At 38.6% G+C, this 21,926-nt stretch overlaps 1 protein-coding gene across 1 annotated transcript in view; it reads right to left on the minus strand.

Moving 5' to 3' along the window:
* The window catches only part of VWA3B (von Willebrand factor A domain containing 3B), an 84,716-nt gene that overhangs the window by 54,712 nt on the left and 8,078 nt on the right, over positions 1-21,926 (minus strand). The window contains 6 exon segments of the mRNA XM_088144466.1: positions 9,818-9,933; positions 11,483-11,652; positions 16,642-16,801; positions 17,370-17,620; positions 18,876-18,970; positions 19,199-19,426. Coding sequence (XP_088000592.1) covers positions 9,818-9,933; positions 11,483-11,652; positions 16,642-16,801; positions 17,370-17,620; positions 18,876-18,970; positions 19,199-19,426 — 1,020 coding nt within the window.

Here is a 21,926-nt window from a genome sequence, read left to right on the forward strand (position 1 = left end):
AAACCTGTTTCTACTGGATTTCATAATCATCATTATTAATATTACACATAATTGTCTTTCTTCCATAAGAATGTTTTGATGATTAATCCACATTTTTAACAACTTCTTTTCTGCAAGAGCCTTTGTATTGTAGATTCTTTTTTCATAAAAATACAGGTAGTCCTTGACTTATGACCATTCATTTAACAACCGTTCAAAGTTACAAGGGTGCTAAAAAAGTGACTTATAACCGGACCTTGCACTTACAACCATTGCAGCATCCCCACAGTCACATGATCAAAATTTGGGAACTTGGCAACCGCGCATGTATTTATGACAGCTGCAGCATCCGAGTCACGTGATTGCCATTTGCGATCTTCCCAGAGGGCTTCCAACAAGCATGCACATCCTGCAACTGATATATTTGCACCTGACACTGGGATGCAAATATGAAACGCAGCATTTGCATTGTGGTGTCACGGTGCGTATCTTTTTATTCTTATCATCATAGCTTCCTGACAATGGCTGTGATCATTGCATTTGTGCCTCTTAAATCCTATTAACTCTGCATGAATGCCTGCAAGGCATAAATGGTTAAGGCTTTTACAAATACTTTGAGAATTGGATGGGATTGAAAAGAACTGCATTTTTCAACAAGATAAATTCTGAGCCAATCTTGATATTGAACAAGTGTGAAAATAGTCCTTAAAAGCGAAGATGGATAGGCTATCATAGTCTAAGCATTTACATACAGCAAATATACATTCCCAAGACTTACATTTCCTTATTGAAACTGAATGAATTGCACAATAGTTTCCTGCCCAAATTTCCCAACCTTGACTGATCATATACGTTTTTCTCCCTTAAACCTAAGCTTGGAAACTTTGAAATATATATTTCTCTGAAAGAAAACATAAGAACATGTCAAAGCCAATGTTTGCATGCCATCATTTCTATCCCAGAAAACAAATCCCAAAATACCAACATTTGCCACCTAAACCCATAGCCTCCCAAGAGACTTGGATCAACTTTCCTCTCACCAATACTTTTCCAAGTTTGGATCCTCTGTAGACTCATCTCAGGATACCTCTATTTCATAATAAGTCATCAAAGGTATGTATTTCACCCAATGAGTACTCCCTGATTGCCACTCCACAGCTGCTACAAAAAGTTGTGGGAAATGAGCACTGCTGTCACTGACAGCTTAATTGCCTCTGAGATCTACCTAGAGTTCTATCAAAGAAAAGGAATTTTTTGACCCCCACCCCACCCCAATAACAGAACACAGAATTATCCCAATGGAAAACACAACAGTATAAACCATTTTCTCTCACAATGCATACTTGATTAATGGGATTCGCTCTCCAACAATGCAGTAATGGCCACTAAAAGAATTAAGATTTTGTATCAATGGCAGTAAACTAAGAACCAGATTTTGAAAAAGAGAGGAACATAAAGGGTATACACTTTCTAGGAAGGTTGCCTTTGAAGCAGTTGGACCACACAGATCTAAGGATGTGTGAATAATACACATTAAAAATGAAAGTTGTAATTCCTATTTCTTCCACCTGAATAAAGTCTGGACCTTTTCAATAGTGGCTTTAACTAGTTTCTTTCACTTTAGAAGTTATCTATTCAACATTTAGCTTAAGCTTCTATGTATTGGAAGGGCACCAAACCTCTGGAAAATTTTATTCAATTCCCTTATCTGTCTTGATATAGGAACCCATGTCAATTCCCACACATAAATGAATAGAAAAGGCCTTCCGCATCATTTTGCTGCCAGTAGGTTCACATCCAATCCTAAACCCTTTTTCCCTTGGAAACAACTTCTGGGAAATCGGCTTCCTTAGATGGGATCAGGACTATGGTTGTGCTTGCCCACAATATAGTCACGTGAGCTGCAACTGTCCCTGCAGATTGATCCAAGCTGATTCAACTGATGGCTGCTAGGCTGCTATTTATTTATCTATCATAGTTATATAACTGCTCATCTCACACAAGGTGACTCTGGGCGGCGTACAACAATTCAAAAGAATAAATACATTAAAAACATATACCAAACTGTCTTTTCCCTCGCTGCCCATCATGGTATTATTGAAAACGACAGGATCAAGAGCACCGGTGAAAGGAAATTACTGATTTCCTTTGGAAATCAGAAATTCAGCAATAAATATATGAAGTTGCCCGGGACACTTCTGTGTACAAAATAGCATCTTTAACTTCTTTGTAGAATGTGTAAACCAAACTTCTGTGTTAGATATTTAGCCATCTATGGTTCTATAACTGTATGATTTAGGCAGGTCTCAAACAGAGAGAAAAGAAAAGGATAATAATACTCCATTCTTAATTATGATGACTATTTTATTCCAGTCTTGGAGCAGAGCAAGCATGATAATAGAAACAGAAAGGTTTATTTACAATCTGGTGGTATACATTTCCCAGCTTTTCTTAAGAATTTGTACTTAGAGGCAGTGGCAGACTGACAAAAAGTCCTTTTTCCAACTGATGCTGTGAATAGGAGGTAAATTGTTTAAAATGACCTTACTATCCTGTTCAAATAGGTCACTCCAAATATCTGCAGAAATTACATACAGCAGAAACAAAACATATGGCGAGAAGCATTTCAAAATTATGTAATTTTCAGGACCAGCTGGGCCATTACACAGACTGATGTTTCTATCCCAATGCTGTCCCAAGTGGACGATTGGAGGCAGATGTGCCTGTACTGTACCATTCCTTCGGAGGCCTCTCCATTTCCATCCTTCTAAATCCACACCTTATTTTAGCAGTTATATGTTGGTGCTGCTCTGGTCTGATTGCATCACCCAATCATTTTCTTCCAATGTGTCAGAGAGAACAAACAGGCAGACAGTCGAGTATACCCAAATTAAGCTGAATGGGACTCAAAGTCCTCAATCCACCCACCTTTTTCCTCTCTGCAGCCACACTGACCCAAAATTCCTACACCTTGTTCCTCCATCTTACTTTGCTAAAGCCGTACTCCCAACACCCTCATAAACTTTTCAGAGCGACAGACCATGACATCTCTATCTATTAGCATGGATACACTCAACTTGCTATGCACTCACTCTCTCAATTTAAATATTTTATACCAGCTTTTGTTATTTATTCCCCACACTTTAAACAAAGTATGTTAGCATGTAAATGCTGTTCTTTTTAAGTACACAGGAAAAAAAAAAGGTAACATTAAAACAAAAGCATTGTTGCGCTCTCTTTTCTGCTGACGAAAAGCTCTCTCACACAGTAATAGCTAGGAATGACATCATAAGTACAGCGATAATGCCAGCTAAATGGCCAGGATTATTTGTATTCCCATTTAATGTGTTAATAAGATGCAGCATACTGAGCATTTCTAGAAGATTATTACGCTTTGGGGATGATTGAATCCACACTGCAATTCACTCATAAAAAAAAAGGCACAGACATAATTTTAAGAATTCTTAGCCCAACTATTGAAATATAAACTGGATGCCCAGAGAGAAGCAGATGTAAAAACTTCCCTCTAACAGTGAAAGCCAACAGAGAAACTTTGTTAGATGTAGGAAATCATTAAACAGCTGCTGAATCAAAATTAAGGGGAATTAGGAAGTTATTCCTGTCAGGAGCTTCACAGTCCAAAATGATTTTGAAATAAAAGAATGAGAAATTCATATCCTTTCTTCTTAGGTCAATGGTATGTAATTTTCTTTTATTCTCACCTTCCTGAGATCTGCAATTTAGCCTTGTGATCTGGGGGTTGGAGGAAATCAACCAAACATGCAGAGTTAATTTCTCCCCACTTGGGTGGGAAAGCTTTAATTGGCTTATTTATCAAATGGATTTTGACTCCACCTTTGAGAGCAAGCATCCACAAGACAGCTGATGATAAAAGGGATAACAAAGATGAATACATGTAGTAAAAATAGCATCAACTTAGGGGTTAGCAATAAATCAAAACAATATTTGGAGACTTTTTTTTAAAAGAAGAAAAGGTCATTGGGGATCGCTTGAAGTCCACATCAGCAAAGTTACAAGGGAAACAAAGGCACAAAGGTGAAGGGGTACCCATCTACAACTATTACACCACAATACATAAAAATAGCAACTTCATCTAATCAGAATCACACAGTGCAGCCCATGTTCAAACAGCAAAGGTCCATAAAATGTATTCCTTAGTTTCCTTCCTTCCTGGGGAAGGAAAGTGAGGACTGTTCAGACCTAGACATATCCACGTCTGAACAAAAGTTAAAATGGAACCCTCCTTTGAAAAGCTTTCTCCCAAAGAACTGCAATGTTACTGCACATCCAACTCTTTTATTCAAAGTTTCTTGTCTCTGTATCAGTTTCAAATCATCCATAATTTTCCTGTGATAGCCATTTCAGAACAACCAGAAATTATGCTCCATCTTTTTGCCAACTGAGAAAAGTAAGTGCTTCTTGGATTCCAAAAAAACGGGGCCACAGAAAGGTACTGCATATAGGAGTATAGTGTTTGGTGTAGTGGTTAAGGCACCGAGCTAAAACCCAAAGTCCGTAAGTTCTAGTCCCACCCTAGGCACAAAGCCAGCTGGGTGATCTTGGGCCAGTCACTCTCTCTCTACCCTAGGAAGAAGACAGTGGCAAGCCACTTTTGAAATCTTGCCAAGAAAATTTCAGGAACTTCTCCAGGCAGTTGCCAGGAGTCAAAGCTGACTTGAGGGCACCAAAACAACAACAACAACAACCCTGCATATAAGCTGGCCGGTTCTAGTCTATTTGTCCAAGTCTTTTATTCTCAGAATGGTGGATTATGCAGTATCCCTACCAGAATTCAAATATTTGTGCGGAATTCTGCCATTCTTAACCTACAGAGAAACACTATCTACAGCTGGGTTGTCAGAATCAGACCAGAATTTGAAATGGACCTCTGAACCTATAAAAGGGCCTTTTGGAGACAGATAGTAGCATACGTCTAGAGGTCCCTCAAGATTTGGTTGTGCCAGCAGGCCTGGTTGATCTAGTGAGGTGGCTCCATGATTTTTAACATCCTTTTGCCTATTATTTTTTCTTTTAGCTTGGGTTTTTATCTTTTTCATACTTTTTAATGCATTTATTGACTGTTTTTTAACCTTGTTGTACGCTGCCCAGAGTCGCTTGGAAAAGTGAGATGGGCGGCGAATAAATTGTGTAAATACATAAATACATAAAATACTTACCCTTTTCTCTTTTAATGTTGCCCCCTTTTTTCTTCCCTTTTAATTATGTCAGCTGCCCAGAGTAATTTGAGAATTGGGCCGCCTTCCAAAATGAATAAATCAATCAAGGGGGCACTCATCTTGCTTAGCTCAGGCACTGCCTTTGCATGTTCAATTCATAGTATCACTCCACCCCACTTTCTTAGGGCCTTTCCCCATTGCGGGTACCTATCCAAACTATACTGGCATGAAATTTGCTGCCCCACAGCTAGTTCCTCTCCAGCTTCTACTGCATCTGTTTCAAGCCACTGCCAAATGCTGCTGTTGTGACACCACTTGCAGCTGCTATGTGTAAAACAAAGCAAATTTCATGCTTTGAATCACTAGGGAGTTAAAAATAAAATAGTCTATATAATAGTTCCCTGATGTATCGGTAGTACAAATTCTGGCCACAATACCCCCCAGAAATGATACTGTAGAGATGGAAATAGTACAGAAATAGATAGGCAAAATAATTAGGGGATAAAGTAGCTTTTCTTTCCATGAGGAGAAGCTACAACATCAAGGCAGGAGCTTGAAAAAAGATGCTACTCTTTAAATAGTCCACTCGTTAAAGTTAATAGGACTCTTAAAAGCTGCTGTAATTTTTATTCAGGATCACTTGGTTGATCAAAAAAAAAAAAAAAGATGGGCTGCTTTAATGAATTCCAGAGAGGTATTGTTTTTGCACAAACTCCAAATCACTTCTTCCAAATAAATTGGGAAGAGCATGCAGTCCTAATTCAGTTGCCTGAGTTGTTAAATAAGTAGCATTTGCAAATTATCTGTGTGAAATTATAGTGTTTATAACAGGAACTGCTTATTGTTCTTCACTCTTAATAATTCTTTTTTAATTATTATTATTATTATTAATATACAATTTGACAGACAATTCTTTCTTCTTCTGGAAACTTTTACATGTTCACTTAAAACAGACCTAGAGAATATACAAATGATCTCTATTTTGAAACAGGTGATCTTCCCCACTTCACTTTCTCAGAAAAAAAATATTAATTTCGCTCTTCCCTAAAACACAGGAAATAGGGGGCGTTTGGCTCAAATAACTGAAAGCAGTACTGAAATAACATATTTTTCTTCCCATACAGCAAAGTGAATTGCTTTGTGAATGTCCTACATTCATTTCAAAAGTGGTAGGTAACATAACGTGCTGCAATCTTTTCCAATATATTTTTTTATTTCTCCCTTATAGGGTATCAATAAATAGGAAAGCATCTGAAAATCAGAAGAAGTCTGGTAGCACATTTTCCAACTACAATTTTATTAAAAGGCATAAGCTTTCGTGAGCTGCAATTCACTTCATTAAATGCACCGAGTAGCTAAACAGATGTAGGATTTAAGTTGGGGTGAGGCAGCAGGAGGAAAAGAGAGGGGGGATATAATTTGGTTATGCATGTGAGACAGATTATCAATACCTCATCAATTAAGAATTTGAATGTGTTAAAAGTTCATTGTGTTTGTGGAGACCCTCTGGGATTGCCTGAAATCTTTTGAAATATGTGAGTTCAGCAACCTCTCACTCAATGGTAGAACTGAAGTCCTGTTTTTCCAAAACAATCACTGTCTGCTATAGAGTATCCTGGGATACTGAAATGCTTTGATGCTACTTTGTCCTTGTTTTGAGTCCTGATATCAAATTTGTGTCCATTAATTCTTTGTGCAAAGGTTCCCCCATTACATAGAATCTGGAGGGGCTTTGTTAGCGAATGATGGCATATATCACATTAGAGGAAGAAGAAAAAACTAGAGAAAATTTCAAAATTTTGTGTGCTCTACCATTGTAAGAGAGCTGTTACAATCCAGACCATGATGACATAGTTGTGTACTAAATACTATTTAAGGTGCTCTTGCAAATATAAATAATAGAGAGTGTGAATTAGTGATAGCTAACAAGCTTCACATTCATAAGGGCTCAAGTTTAATTTTTGGAGCTTCAGTTAGTAGTAGTACCTGACCAGCCTTGGCTAATTTTAGAAGCTAAGAAAGGTTGGTCCTGGTTATTTCTTGGATCTGGTAATTCTAGGGTTGCTGGCTAGACTGGGAAGTTGAAAAATGTCCTAGAGAAAGCAATGGCTAATCACTTCACAAATGTTGCCAAGAAACCTGCATGAATGCAGTCACTGGAAGTTGAGTTCAATTCAAGAACCTTTTCACCTTTTCTGTTTGCTGCTTTTCAGAGGCTGGCTGCAAAGTCACAACCAAAGCAACCAGGTTGGAATCTAGTAAACTTGAACAGCTAGCATCTGCTGTGGCGTTTCTGTTTTATTTTATGGAGTGGGAGCTTTGTAAATTTCTTCTGGTGTGCGTGCTTGTGTGAGATCTTGGGCTGCAGAAAGCCATTGGCTGAGACCATCCTCTTCAAAAAATCATTGTCATTCCTTCTCTCTTTTCTTTTCCTTTTCAGCTGTAAGTCTGTGACCTGCCTCTGTATAATAAAGATTTAAAGTTCTTAATGAATCAGCAGGGCTCATTCTGGAAGGTGATCTTGCCTTTAGCAATGCCTTCTCGCAAAGTCAGAATACAGAAGGAAGGGGATGTCATTTACCTCTTCCATGGTAAATCAGTGGCAGAGAGGATTTCTTTTAAAGTGACCCGTGGCAGCACACCTGGTCAGCTCTCCCCAGAAGATGCAGGAAAGATACAGCTGGGGTGTGGGAAGAGAGTTTGGAATACGTAACGAGAATCAGTGTGAAGTCATCGTATTCCATGTACTGAGTGCATACACGTTACAGACACATAATATGAATCTGAAAAGTTCCTGCTGTTGGAATCACCATAACTGAGCAAAGCTGTCCTTAGGGAGTTTGAAGGCTAATACCAATCACATGCCCATAGCAAGAACATCATATCAAGGCACTCAAGAGTCTCTCCTGTTGGATGAGGAACAGTGGCTTAATTTGCTACCTTATGATCTTATCTTCATATCCTTAGAAAAAAATCCAAACATTTTGGTATGAACTGTAGTTCATCTCCAACACTGTCTCTCAACTGAAAGCGTGCACCCACTCAGTGTTTTCCCCAGTTCTCTCTTTTTGACTCTTGTGTGGTTTTTCTCAGGTACTTTTGCAGATAACATTTGCAACACTCCCAGAATAAGCTCCATTAGGTCCTGTGCCTCATCTACATTGAGGAACTGAGCCAATTGATTTTGGTTCAGCTGTGGTGCATCAGAACTTGCTGCAAGGGCAACTTTCCACTTGAAATGCTGAAATTCCATACAGTTTGGAGTGACCCATTTTCCTAATAACGAGAACACCTCTTCCTGGACTCTCCACCCCTGACTTCCAGTTTTTAGTAACAGTTGTTTTTTTTTAAGTGAGCAGAGGACAGACAGCAGTTTGTCAGCTTCACCCACTATGTTTTTTTTTTTTTTTTAATAAATTTAACACAGGAAGTAGGGTCTTAGAGCTCTCCAACTGGTTAGCTGGAGTTATGGGGCTCTTACTAAGACCTACCATAGTAAGGAGAAATATAGATAAGCTTTAAACTGTTCAAGAGTTTGGGGAGTGAAAACAAGGTGGTATGGAAGAGATCTCAGTCTTCCCCAATATTTCTGATTTCTTCTCTTCCCCAAATATTTCATCAAAAGTTCATCAAATTTCCTGATCAAGTTTTCAATGACATTTGATACCTTTCTTTGGATCTGAAGTGTGCTAGTGGTTCATTTTCCCATTAAATATCCTGGTTATCTTCAGAGAATTCTTAGTCTCATAAATCTACCACCATTCCACTTAAGAGGACTCTGCAAATCTGGGTTATGAGCTGAATTCCACTTATTGTGATGTGAGGACATGGTTAAGGAGCTGTAAGAAGTGTAGTATATTAATAGTTTGCTCAACCCTCGCTTACAGTAGTTATCAATACTCCCTACAGTTGATAATAAATGTCTCATGGCAAGATGGAGTGTCCTATCTTATTACAAGACAGGGCAGTAGTGAGACCACTTCAGGTGAAGACTATATGATAATGTAACTGGTTGCAAATATTCTATTCATGAGCAAACAGTTAAAGCAAGTAAGTGGCCAGCAATTCTAGGTAGTGTTAGATGCAAATATAATGGAGCTTATGTAAAATCTGGTTTTGGCACAGAAACTGACTTGGATGACTTGCATCTAGATGAAGACAGAAGAACGTGGCCTTGAAAATTCTTGAGGATCTTTCAATAGCTTTTAATACAATGACCTTAGCATTAGCTTGGAAAAGCTGTAAGATGGAAGACTATGTTTTCATAGCTCCTGGTGATAATTCTAGGAGAATCCTATTTAATATTGAGCCCTGCCTTGGTTCATTTTATCTCATATACTTTTCAACTTCAGCTTTAAATTACTTAGATCACTTAATGTTTGGAGGTCAGGTTAAATTCCACAGGTGAAGGGCCATCATCTGTCAGTTTTTTTCATGTTCAAATGGGCAAACACACACATCATCTAATCTAGCATGTTATTCTTCTCTTGTTAAACAACCATGATTCTGGCATTTTCTCCCTTAGTAGTTTGTTGAAACAAACATTCTTCCTCATTCAATATACCTCTACAATCTCTGATAAAAATGCTATTTTGAAGATTTTAAGGACAATGGGTAGCACTGATTTTGTTTATTTTTACCTAAAGGGAGTCTTCCTTTCAGCTTTCTTGAATTCAGGGTAGCTTTCTCATTCTTATTATTGAGTGAAGTATCCATCACAAACACATCATCAGTCCTCTCAGCAAATGCATGGAACCTGAAGTATAAAGCATATTAATTTGTAATCATAGGACATCAATATGCACCCAAAATCACAGTGCAGCCTCCTTTAAGAGGAAAGGTGTTAAAAATAAAACAATAGTGTTCTGTTGCTGCTGTTGTTATTCTGGATGACCTTGGATCTTTCCTTTTCCCATCCTGCCTACCTCACATAGTTCGTATAATAGAGGAGAGAGAGAACAGTCTATGCCAATTTAAGCTCCTTGGGGAGATAAAAATGTAATTAAAATTCCAAAGCAGCTGGTAAACAGACATGGGCAACATGATGTTGTACCCTCATGCCTTTATCAGCTAGTTAATAAAATCTGTTCTGGAACATCATTTAGAAGAGGATGCCAAAACAGTCATTCAAAAATCAAGTTATATAACTCAACACTTTTGCATTATTCATTTTCTTTATCATATGCTAGCTAATCAGGGCATTTGCCATAGTATTTAACAGAAAATTTCTGATCTTTTTTACCAACCATAGTTAGTTCATTGACATCACCTTTCTAACTGCAGAACTGCATAGTCAGCTGCTAACATTTCTCCACAAAACCATAGCTTTACAACCACTTTTTAAAATTTTTTTTATTAGCCCCAACCCTATTGGCCTTCCAGGGATCTCTCAAGACACGGTTTTTCCAGCAGACCTGGGGATCCGTTGAAAACAGGGAGCCTGCAAGATGGCTCTATTATGTATGAGTTTTTAAACACTCTCCCAAGGTCTTGTTATATGCATGCTTATTGTTTTTTTATGGTTCTTTTAAGATGCGTCTTTATTGTTTTGTTTTTATTGTATGCCAGCCAGAGTCACATTCATGAGATGGGCGGCTACACATAAATTTAATAAATAAATAAATCCTTGCCAGCGTAGCAACTCCTCAGGCCATCATGCCTGAAAATTCAGGAAAGTGCAGCTTAGCACATCTGAGGGAACCAATTGGAGAAGCCATTCTAAGTGTTTTTATCTGGAAAGATGAAATAACTGTACAGATATGCCCTCAGAGCACCAAGGAGATACAACCCTTACAATTATTCCAACACAATCTGACAGTTATTGCTTCAATAGCAAGCTAAATACAGGTTGAGCCTTCACCATTATTGCCTCCCTGAAATGACTACCAAGCCACTCCTCGCCATAATTATTTTTTATCTAGGGCTGGTTTCACACATCATGCTAAGCCATAATGGGGTTTGTATGACTTTAGCTTAATGAGATATGTGAACTTAGTCAATTATTGTTTGCAATCGGTATTATCTTGTCAGCGAATATGGCTTTCTAGCAAACCACAGCATCGGCTCTGTCACGGAGGTCAAACAATTACAGAGAAATGAGTGCTATCCCAAGAATTTGTATATTCTAGTTTTCTCCAACTTGATACATTCCAGTTGTGTTGGACTACAGCTTCCATCATCCCAAAACAACGTGGAGAATGTGGTCTAATCTATCCAGAAAGCATCAGTTTAAGCAACTACAGAGGGACCTATTCTCGTATGGATTTATAGAGCTGACATCATTAGATATCACATTTACCTCATACCTGCCCATGGTTAGCTGACTCAGCTCCTTTAAGAAAGCAACTGTTTCTTCTTCTCTCGCATTGAAAGATACGGTATGGACTGGACATGGGCTTCTTGAGATCTTCTGTAGGAGCAAGTGCTTCGTGCATTCTGGCATATCGCCCACAACAAAATAGTATACAGCTTCTGTCTGTGGTAGACAAACCATTGAAGTCATTCAGCAAAAACAGTTATAGACCTCCAGGCCAAAGGCCTACACGTGCTCCATATGCCCAGCACAGCTATACTGCCTTTGTACTTTTTGACTGACAAAACCTGTTAAAATTATAGGAGTGACCCTAGCACACTGAAAAGTCAGCAAAAGCTAGATATGCAACAGTCTTCACATTGCCAATATGGATCTTCATGCTCAATTCATATGTGGACTTATATTGTAACCAGCACTGATTTTAAATAGTGTGAAACATTATCCTAGCTGCAAATTCATGCAAGAGCTCTTGTTTATCCCTGTCTGGCATTAAATTGGAAGTAGGAATGAAATATTAAAGTTTCTCAACAAAACATCAGGATGTCTATATGCCCCTGGTCTGAAACGCCATATATTGCCAATTGTCAATCATTGAGGACCTTCTATGAGAAGAATCTATTGCTCTCCTAGCTTCCTTTCCAATGGGACCTGCCTAGTCATTATGCGAAAGGGAAGGCACCTTAGTCTGATCCAACAGAGTTGTTCTTGTTTTTCTACTCAGGATAGAAAATCATTCACCATCCTGACTGTAGTGATGAGATCATCATAGGCTGAACAAAAGCCTTATGCATCTGTTCACTACCAGTCAGAATGAAGAACACATTCAATCTTTCTGCAAGGTTGGAGTTGTGACTACATGTTAGCTATGTTTGCCCCTCATTGTTTGGAAAGCATGTTCACAATGAGGTGCAGTGTAACGTTAGGAAAAGACCCAGTATTGGGTTAGAAATGGGCGATTCTTCTAGTTTCTGGTAAATCAGAAATACATTCCTCTAACTTCAGATGTCCCGTTGATATCTGCCATCACGTAAGATTTCTATCTCCATTTTTTCCACAGTTTTAACATGTTCCATTCAAGGACACACTCATATGCAGGATGCTTATTGTCCAACATCCATTGTGCAAGGAATAATTCATACAAAAATAGTACACTATTGGTATTTGTTTCTAATTGCTAGCAATTAAAGGTAGTGTGCAGGTTTTTCTGGTCCCTTTACCTGGCTACTCTTTACAAAAAGCCCTTAACATTCTTAGACACGGTTGCAATGCAGTTTACCCAGCACTGGAAAAGGAATGAAGGCAGAACAGAGGAAAAGTTAATAGGAAATAATCTCAGCTTTTCCCAACTAAAGAAATAACTCTGTCTCTGAAAAGAGATGTTAAAAGATATGCCTCATCACCGGTACTTAGTTTATGCAGGTAATTTAGGCTCACATTTACTTCTATAACGACTGAGGCTAAGATAGTGTGTGTTCTCTAGCTGCACTGCCCCCACAAGTGTTGAAATTGGCCTGTGGGAAAATTCACTTTTTATTTAAAAATGAAGAAATAAAGTTTACAATAGTCATGGAACAGGATTCTGGTGCACCACTATTTAGCTAAAAGAAGCAGAAGTGTGCAAAAATATTTATTCCTAACTACCAAAAAATTCTAATTGAAACATCTAGGTTGTCTTGTAACAGAACTGTACTGATTTTATAAACTATATCCACAGTTCCAGCATACATTTTCTTGTAGGGGGTATTATTATTGAGGGGGCTGGACATACTACTGCAGACTGAAGGTAAGGGCTCACATTACTGAATTACTTTATATTAAAACTAGGCAACAAAGAAAAATGGGCTGTAGCATTCTGAAAGCAGATAACTATTTTCTAAAAGGGAACATTCAGTCAAGTGATATCACTTGTGGACTGAAATAATACATCCCCAGGACATCTATTCTCAGGAAAAAACAGGCTTAGGAACACAAATAACTGTTCATGATGGCTAAGATCAGTTTTAGGAAGATAAAGTTACATGGAATATGAGTTAACGCTTTTATGACTAAGGATGAAGAATGACTATTCTGTGGCCGCATTGCCCCTTGTATGAGCTGTTTGAAGATCCTGTCACTTGAAGGAATTGGAATTAACTCAAGATTGGCTGGATCCTGTTGCATAAACGAATAGCTCCTGACATCTGCATGGCATCAATATTACATACAAGGACTGTGAGAACCATTTGGAGAGGTATTTTGCAAAGCAATTGAAAAATTTCCTCTGAACTCATTGTTTGAAGCATCGAGGAAGACATTCTGAAGTTTCAAGGCCTTAGCCTAGTTTTCTGAGGATCACTATCCTTTATTTCAGCAGCAGTCCTAGTGGGAGTGTCTTCTCAGCATGTACACATACGCCTGGAGGCCTGGGAAAGGGGCTTGAAGTGGTTTTTCTGGGTCTTTGAGAGCTGCATCTGCTTCATTGCTCAAGCAGTAAGTTCAGAAGGTGACTTTACTCACTTCACAAAGCACTACTTCCGATGATTTATCAGCTGCTCTTTTATATGATACTTATAGTTATTTCTTTCTCCACAGAATGAATTGTCTTTTTGTCAACTTCTTCAACCAGGTGCCCTCTAGAAGTTTGGCAACAAATTCCATTACAACAGACAATGCAGGAACTGTATCCTATGCCTACAGAAGTGCACATTTACAACAACCAGTGTTGCAAGAGTGATTAGGTTCTAGGCTCTAGACACAGTGATAATTTTTTTGTCATGTTCTATCTAGGAAACCAGTTTCACTGACTGATATGGAGCACATGGCCTTATATGAGAAGATTCATATTATGTTGGTCTTTTTAAAGACTTTTTTTCCCCAGATGCCTGTTGTTCCTTGGTTTATGTTTTTAAATGGTTTTTATATTGTGCACCATTAGGGTCACAATGAAGTTGGGTGGCCTGATAAATTTAATTAATTAATTAATTAATTCTTCCATTTCCTAGAAAAGAGAACTTTCAGTTCTTTTTATGTTTCTCCCTTATGCTGAGTTACCAGAGTGTTTTACAATTTCTGGACTTACTATGCTTATAATTCTGTGGAAGAAGTACAGCAAGCTATTTCCTCTTTCGGGTTGGATATTGTCTGAACAAAGTGATCTCCCTGTCTGTAATATAATTTTGTGTGATCCTCAGCTTTAATGTAATTCTTGGCTTCTTTGTGTCAGCAATCTATGGCATAGACATCTGCAGAGGGGCAAAGAGGGGCAAATAAGAAAATACGTGTCACAATGCTGTGATGCAAACACCAGCCCTTGCATACTTGCATGCAAGTGTTATCACCCAAATGTGAACCTGCGTCATGTCATTACAATGCATGCTTTCTGATTTTGGCTTCATTGTGGTTAGGAATGGATGCCAGTGCTCAATGAACTAATCTCCAGTAACCCCACTGGTGCTGAATTTATAGCCTCCATACTTAACAGGGAAGAGGGCTGCTTTCTATCAAAGTCTGATCTTCACAACACAGGTATGTGGAAGTGTGTCACAGCTCGAACAAAGGAGATTTCTGAGGACCTCTGAAAAACAGTTGTCGCTGCTCACCAGGCTGGAATAGGTTATAAAACTATTTCCAAGAAGTTTGGACTCCACCGGTCTACTGTCAGGGAGATCGTGTACAAATGGAGGCAATTCAATACCAATGTTACTCTCCCCAGGAGTGGTTGTCCAATCAAGATCACACCAATAGCAAGGCATGTAATTCTCATGGAGCCCAGGAGTAACGTCTAAGGAACTAAAGTTCTCTCTTGCACTGGCGAATGTCACTGTTCATTAGACCACCATCAGGAGAATGCTGAACAACAATGGTGTACATGGCAGGGTTGCAAGGAGAGTTACTACTCTCCAATAAAGAACATTGCTGCCCATCTACAGTTTGCAAAAGACCACATGGATAAGCCAGAAGGCTACTGGAAGAATGTTCTGTGGACGGCTGAGGCCAAAAGAGAACTTTTTGGCTTGAATGAAAAGTGTTATGTTTGGTGAAAGGCAAACACTGTATTCCAGCATAAGAACCTTATCCCATCTGTGAAACATGGTGGTGTCAGTATCATGGTTTGGGCCTGCTTTACTGCCTCTGGACTAGGACGGCTTGCCACCATTGGTAGAACTATGAATTCTGAATTGTACCAACAAATGTTACCAAAAAATGTCAGGGTATCCGTCTGTGATTGAAGCTCAAGAGAAATTGGGTCATGCAGCAAGATGGTGATCCAAAACACTCAAGTAGCATGACCAAAGAATGGTTAAAGCAGAAGAAAGTTAATGTTTTGGAATGGCCATGTCAAAACCCTGACCTTAATCCTATAAAAATGTTGTTGAAGGACCTGAAGCAAGCAGTTCATGCCAGGAAGCCCATCAACATCCCTGAGTTGAAGCTGCTCTGTAGGGAGGAATGGACTAAAATTCCTCCAAGCCGAAGTGCAGCATTGATCAACAGTTATAGAAAACATTCAGTTGCAGGTATTGCTGCCCAAGGGGGGAACACCAATTCCTGAAAGCAAAGGTTCACATACTTTTGCCACACACAAATATGTAGCTTTGGTTCACTCAATAAATAAATTAACAAACAAGGTTTTCACTAATTTGTTTAATGAAGTTCTCTTTATCTCTGTAGTTTTAGGACTTGGGTGGAGAACAGATCACATTTTAGGTCATATTTATGCAGTAATATTGAACATTCAAAAGGTTCACAATCTTTTATGCACCACTCTAATTAGACTTTCTAGGAAAACTGATGTTCCCATGAAAGACTGCATGCACAGAAAAAATGTTTGTGCATATTTCCACGTAATATACCAAAAGGGATCATTCCAACCAGGGCTATATATTTCAAAGCTCCTTGGTGTCATAGAAATATTTCTCCCCTCCCCCCACCCTTATTCCATGGGAAGTTAGAAACAAAGCTTCTGCTGTCAGAACAGGATACTGTCATGTACATCTGTTATTGGTAAACTTCAGCCTGCAGACCAACTTGAAAGAAATTCCTTTTAAATAAACCCCGTGTTCTTTTATTAGTACTTGGGCCCTTCATAATTCATTCCTGTAGTTCTTGCAGTTCAACTCTCAGTGGGGTATCCTTAGTCCTAACTGAAGACTTCTGGAAATAGGAAATTACCGTATGATCCAACAATGCTTCCAAGATTGCTTCTGTAGATCCGGTGTGGCAAACAGCTGGTAGGTATTCCATCGTCCAGAGCCATTCAACAGCGGCTTCTATAGAGTCCTTTGTAACAGGAACAGCTTTCTCTTGCCATTTCATGAGATCCTGAGCCCCCCTGCAAAGGAAGTAACTAAAATATTTGGAGGAAATGCTCCATTATCCTCTTATGAGGACCAAGAGAAAGCAATACATATATTGTCCCCGTCCAGCTTTCAGTCTGGGAATTCCTAGGAGCAGAAGAGACAAGGATATTCTCTGATGTCTAGACGGACATATGATCGGGGTGCCAAATGTCCAGAGCATGTCCTCAGACTCTCAGATAGAATTGCACATTAGTGACAAAGTTCTGCTCATTCACACGGTCTGGCACCTGTCTTTGAGAAAGCACTGTACAAATGAAGAAGAAGGCAGTAATCCAACTTCTGGGAGCTGCCCCCCTCTCCAGCTAGTTTTCTTGGTCACTTTCCCATCACAGGCAAAGAGTTGCTCACCTTTATTATGCCTAATTAACAGACGAGAATCTCTTCTCATTTCAGAAATAGTTTAAAAGATACATAAAGAACGTGCAACTCTCTTCCTCAGCTATTTATACTTTACATGTCTTTCCAAATAGCTGGTTGCCATTTAAAGCACAGTGGTAAAGAATTTTAGCATATCTCACTAATAAAGCACAGAAAACTTACCGGATTAAGTTAAATTTATCAATTTGGGCCACTTGCTGCTTTAAGACCATAGAAAGTGCTTCTCGGCAGAGAGTAAACTCATTTATAGAAGCAGTTCCAAAATCCAGAGCAATAGTGATATTCGGTTCCTGTATTACTCCAAATATCTGCCGACTTTCAGTAGTTAGCCACTCCATTCTTTGTTTGTACAGTTCAATCATTCTAGTTAGACAATTTGTAAAATGAAGCAGAAGGCTCTTTTCGGCTGTCAGCTGTATTTAAATAAAAAGAATACTACATTTCAAGATAGTGACCGGAAAAGCTAAGAAATGTAAAAGCCCTTCCTTCCTTCCTTCCTTCCTTCCTTCCTTCCTTCCTTCCTTCCTTCCTTCCTTCCTTCCTTCCTTCCTTCCTTCCTTCCAATCAATAAGGGCCTATCATGCTCCATGTTTGCTGAAGACATATTAAACTGAGTTCTCCAATAAGGAGCCAAATTGGAGACACTCTTCTGCAAGAAGTATTTAGTCACATTGCCCAAAACAAAGAAATATTATTCAGGACTAGTGTGGGCAATAAGCTGTGCAAATGTTTGGAATTATAATGCCCTTTAACTTACATGCATTTACTGCCCAATCAACATTTAGATATAGACCAAGAATGGCCAAAGAGTGTTTGTTTTTGTGAAAATATGTCAAAAGTATTTTCCAGCACAGTCATCCTTTGAATTTATGTAATCGAAAGAGGAACTGCTGATTTAGAAAAGAATTTGTAACAGTATTATCTGCTGAATAATTGTACACAGGATCAAACTAATGCCAGCCATAATGCTGCCAAAGAGGAACTGGCAACAGTAACTTATGCCCTTATGATCACCCATCTAGATTACTGTAATGCACTCTAGTTGGGACTGCCAATAAAGAATATTTGGAAACTGCAGTTGGTTCAAAATGCAGGAGCCCCCATACTTCCGTGACTTGACACCCAGATATTTTCAGGACCACCTTCACTATCCCGCTTCAGCCCAACCAAATTAGATCTAGCAGGGAGAAGTGCTACAAATCCCATATTTTCAGGAGTTTGGGGGCAAGGAGCTGCTGCTTTTCTGCTGCACAAACATTGTGGAACAGTCTGTCTATGGAGATCAGGATAACTCCCTCTTTTCTGGTCTTTTGAAAGCTGCTAAAGACCAAGCTATTTTGGAGAGCTTCCCCTGTTTTTATTTAGATTTGAATGATTTATTATGTGCTATCAAGTTGTTTTGACTCCTACCAATCACATAGATAGATAGAGCCAAGGAATTTGGGAAAAGTTTGGGAAGCTACATCTTGCTCTGGTGCCTTAGGCTCTACTTTAGGAGATGGCCTTTCCCGAGTCCATAATTCAAAGATTCCTCAGATGTTTGCAAGCAACAGACATGCTAGACACAAGTTAGTTCTATGCTTAAGCCACTTCATTCTGCCTGCGTATTCTCTTTCAGAAAAGGAAGAAATTAGTTACCCTAATAAAATATAAATATATCACACTTACATTATAGAGCTTGCCATCGGATACTGCCCTGTACTGACGATACAGACCATTTGCATATCGTGAAGACACAAGCTTCCCCAAGATGGAGACATAATCTACAATATAAAAGTGAAGTTCATGTATAATTTACATCATGTATATTCTTTCTGCACCCCAGTCTGTCACAAGTTTACTTAGTAGTAACTCCTAAGTAAGACGTTGCAATAAGAATACGGCTGCAAGCCCATATACATGTTGCTGCTTATTAACAAAAGGAACAGGTGAACATCTCAACAAGCAAAAGACAAATGAGATAGCTTTCCATGGTCATGTTTTGGAAATACCTTCTTTGTGTTGGAATCCAATTTGGGAAAAAATCTGAGTAAAGGTCAGCTTGTTCTTCTTGAGCCCATGAAGTTGAAGCCATTTAGCAGAGGAAATGAGAAGTTGCACATTCAAGTCCCACGGAACATCATCTGTCCTCCTTTGTTTTGCTTCCATGGCTTTCTCAAAAGCAACAAGTGAATGAGATTTTTCATGCTCTTTTTTAGACTTTCCATCAAAAACAGCCTCTGTAAAGGGAAATAAGCTTTATCTATAGCAAAGTTATTTAGATGTCCCCTAGCTATTAATTTATCTTTTCTTTTTTAAAAGCTGTCACTAATATACAAAGTACTCAGTAGTAAAAGTAGTAATATCCCTGCAACATACTATAAATCGTAGAACTTTCAGCCATCATATTAATGGCTGATTGTTCCATTCCTCCAACGTAAGTTTTTGAAAACTGCTGAAACTTCTATGCAATTTGATTAAGTAAAACTACTGAATAGCCAATCTGCCAAAACAATAACATCTAATTAATGCAATATAGGAGTAAATTAATTGTGATATACTTTATTTGGACAACTTAATATTTGTTGATCAGCATTACCTCAGATCTTGTGCAACTGATTAATACATGCAGGGAAATGAAGATGTAGATTTAGTTATGAATGAAAGGGCTAAAATATATATCAGAAAGTATGAATTCATGTCATCTAGATTGTTGCTGATGCAAATGAAAATGGGAATTTATAGGGTGGTGATAGATTCATATTACAATTCAGTGAATAGTAATAATGAAATAATGAGTTTGAGGGGAAATTGTGCAACATTCTGAATGAAGTCGGGGGGAATATTCTGTTAGGTGACACAAATGGATGGGAACGATGTGAGAGAGTAAAGAAAAAGTGATTGGGCCTTCCAAAGACCAAAGAATGAATTAAAGTGTTGACTGTTGTGTATCTGCTCAGAAAAAGTCCTGTTGTTTTTTAATTTGTGGTTTAAGGATTGGTCTATTCCTACATACAGTTGGAGAAATAAAGCATTGATAAGCATGATTTAAATGATTATGATGGGGGACTGAGAGAAAGTTGAGTGATTCAGGGTATGGGACAATTTTTTGGAAGGTCAAGAGTGGACCTTGGGAAGAAAGACAGACATGAAAAAAAATAGAGTAAAAATTAAAAAACAAGAGGAAGCAAAAGTACAACTCCTGTATGAAGAAGTATAACACAACAGATTAATCGAATGGCAAAGAGACATAAGGAAAGAGAAGCTGCTTATGTTACAGAGTACCTCAGAGTTTGCTAATGAGAATCATAAAAAAGGAAGCTTGGTTGGCTTATGAAATAAAAGAGGCTGTGGGTGAGAAAAAATGCATGAGTGCTGCAGTAATGAGGGTGAGAAAATGATACTGTAAAACATGTACAGAAGGAAAAAATATAGTTGCAAAGTACGTAGGTAGTCAAAGAGAGCAAGGGACATTTAAAAGAGGCTAGGAAAATACAAAACAATATTGATGGGAAAAGATGGTTTCAAAAGTAGGTAGGGAAGGGCTAAACCAGGAGACCCCTGGCAGACTGAGTGGGATGAAAAATAAAAAAGATGAAATTATTTGGGATGAAACTGAAATGAGGGAATGATAGTAGGAATCTTAGAGATTATGGTACAGAAGATACAAAAATAATTTTATTTTTACTGGAATAAAGGACAAGGACTTTGGTTAACATATCTTAGTGGAAAACCACCCAACCTCTTTTCCATATATGTAGAGGTATCCTTACACATGGAAGTGTTCTTGTATGTATATATACCAGATCAGTCCATTGTGCTATCCTGAAGTATCGCCATACATATACATTTTCTTCCACATATTGTCCCCAGATTTCTGCAGAAATTGTGCTGTTCTATGAAAGAATCTCTCCTTACTTTCTAGGAAACAGTCCTTTACCATCCAAGACTTCCTCCCCTATCCACTTCCTTCTGGCCAGAAGCACACCGACTTGTTCTTTTGGGCTTACAGTACACAGAAGGTTTCCGCTCAGTCTTGCCTTCTCAAAGACTTGTCTTTTAAATTCCTTGCATTTGCATTCACTGTTTCCTTAGTTCCTTGCTTTCAAGCTTTCTGTCTATTTTGCTCCACTTGCATTAGCCAGAAACTTTCTGTCTATTTTCTCTCGTTGGTTTTACCCATCCACACATACAGCTTCCCTTTAAATAAGATAAGGTATTTCTAACAATCTTGATTATCCCCTTTCCTCATGTACTCCTCTTTTCTGCCCTTCTGTGTCCAAAATTCCTTTTTCCCTACTTCCTTTTATTGCATCGTCTTCTCGTCTTTCACACTTCTTGTTCCTCTCCTAGTTCTTTCTGTCACCATGCAATACTTTCTATCCTTGATTGATTCCAACAAAACAGGCCAATATTGCTTTTTTCACAGAGACTGGACTATGACACATCTACTGTGAATGAAGGATATTCTTAGCTGGGTTGTACCTCTACTCCCTCTGGCAAGCAGAACCAAGATTTGGGGGGAGCCTCTTGGTAGCAGTAGAGAACAACTTCCCAGCCAGTTTGGGGACTAAAAGGTAAGACTGTGCATTCTTCAAAAATGAGTAGAAAGAAGTGTTTTTTGTCCCTGTGCAGGACAACATTCATCTGCTATTCATTAAAGCAAGTTTGACAGGCTTCAGCACAAGCCTGAAAAAAAAGGTAAGATTTCCATTAATTTTAAGAAGTGGATTCCTTGAA

Source organism: Python bivittatus, unplaced genomic scaffold (assembly GCF_059951505.1).
Source record: "Python bivittatus isolate LINGU-HERP-01145 unplaced genomic scaffold, Pbiv_v1 ctg000350_np1212, whole genome shotgun sequence".
Classification (NCBI taxonomy): Eukaryota; Metazoa; Chordata; class Lepidosauria; order Squamata; family Pythonidae; genus Python; species Python bivittatus.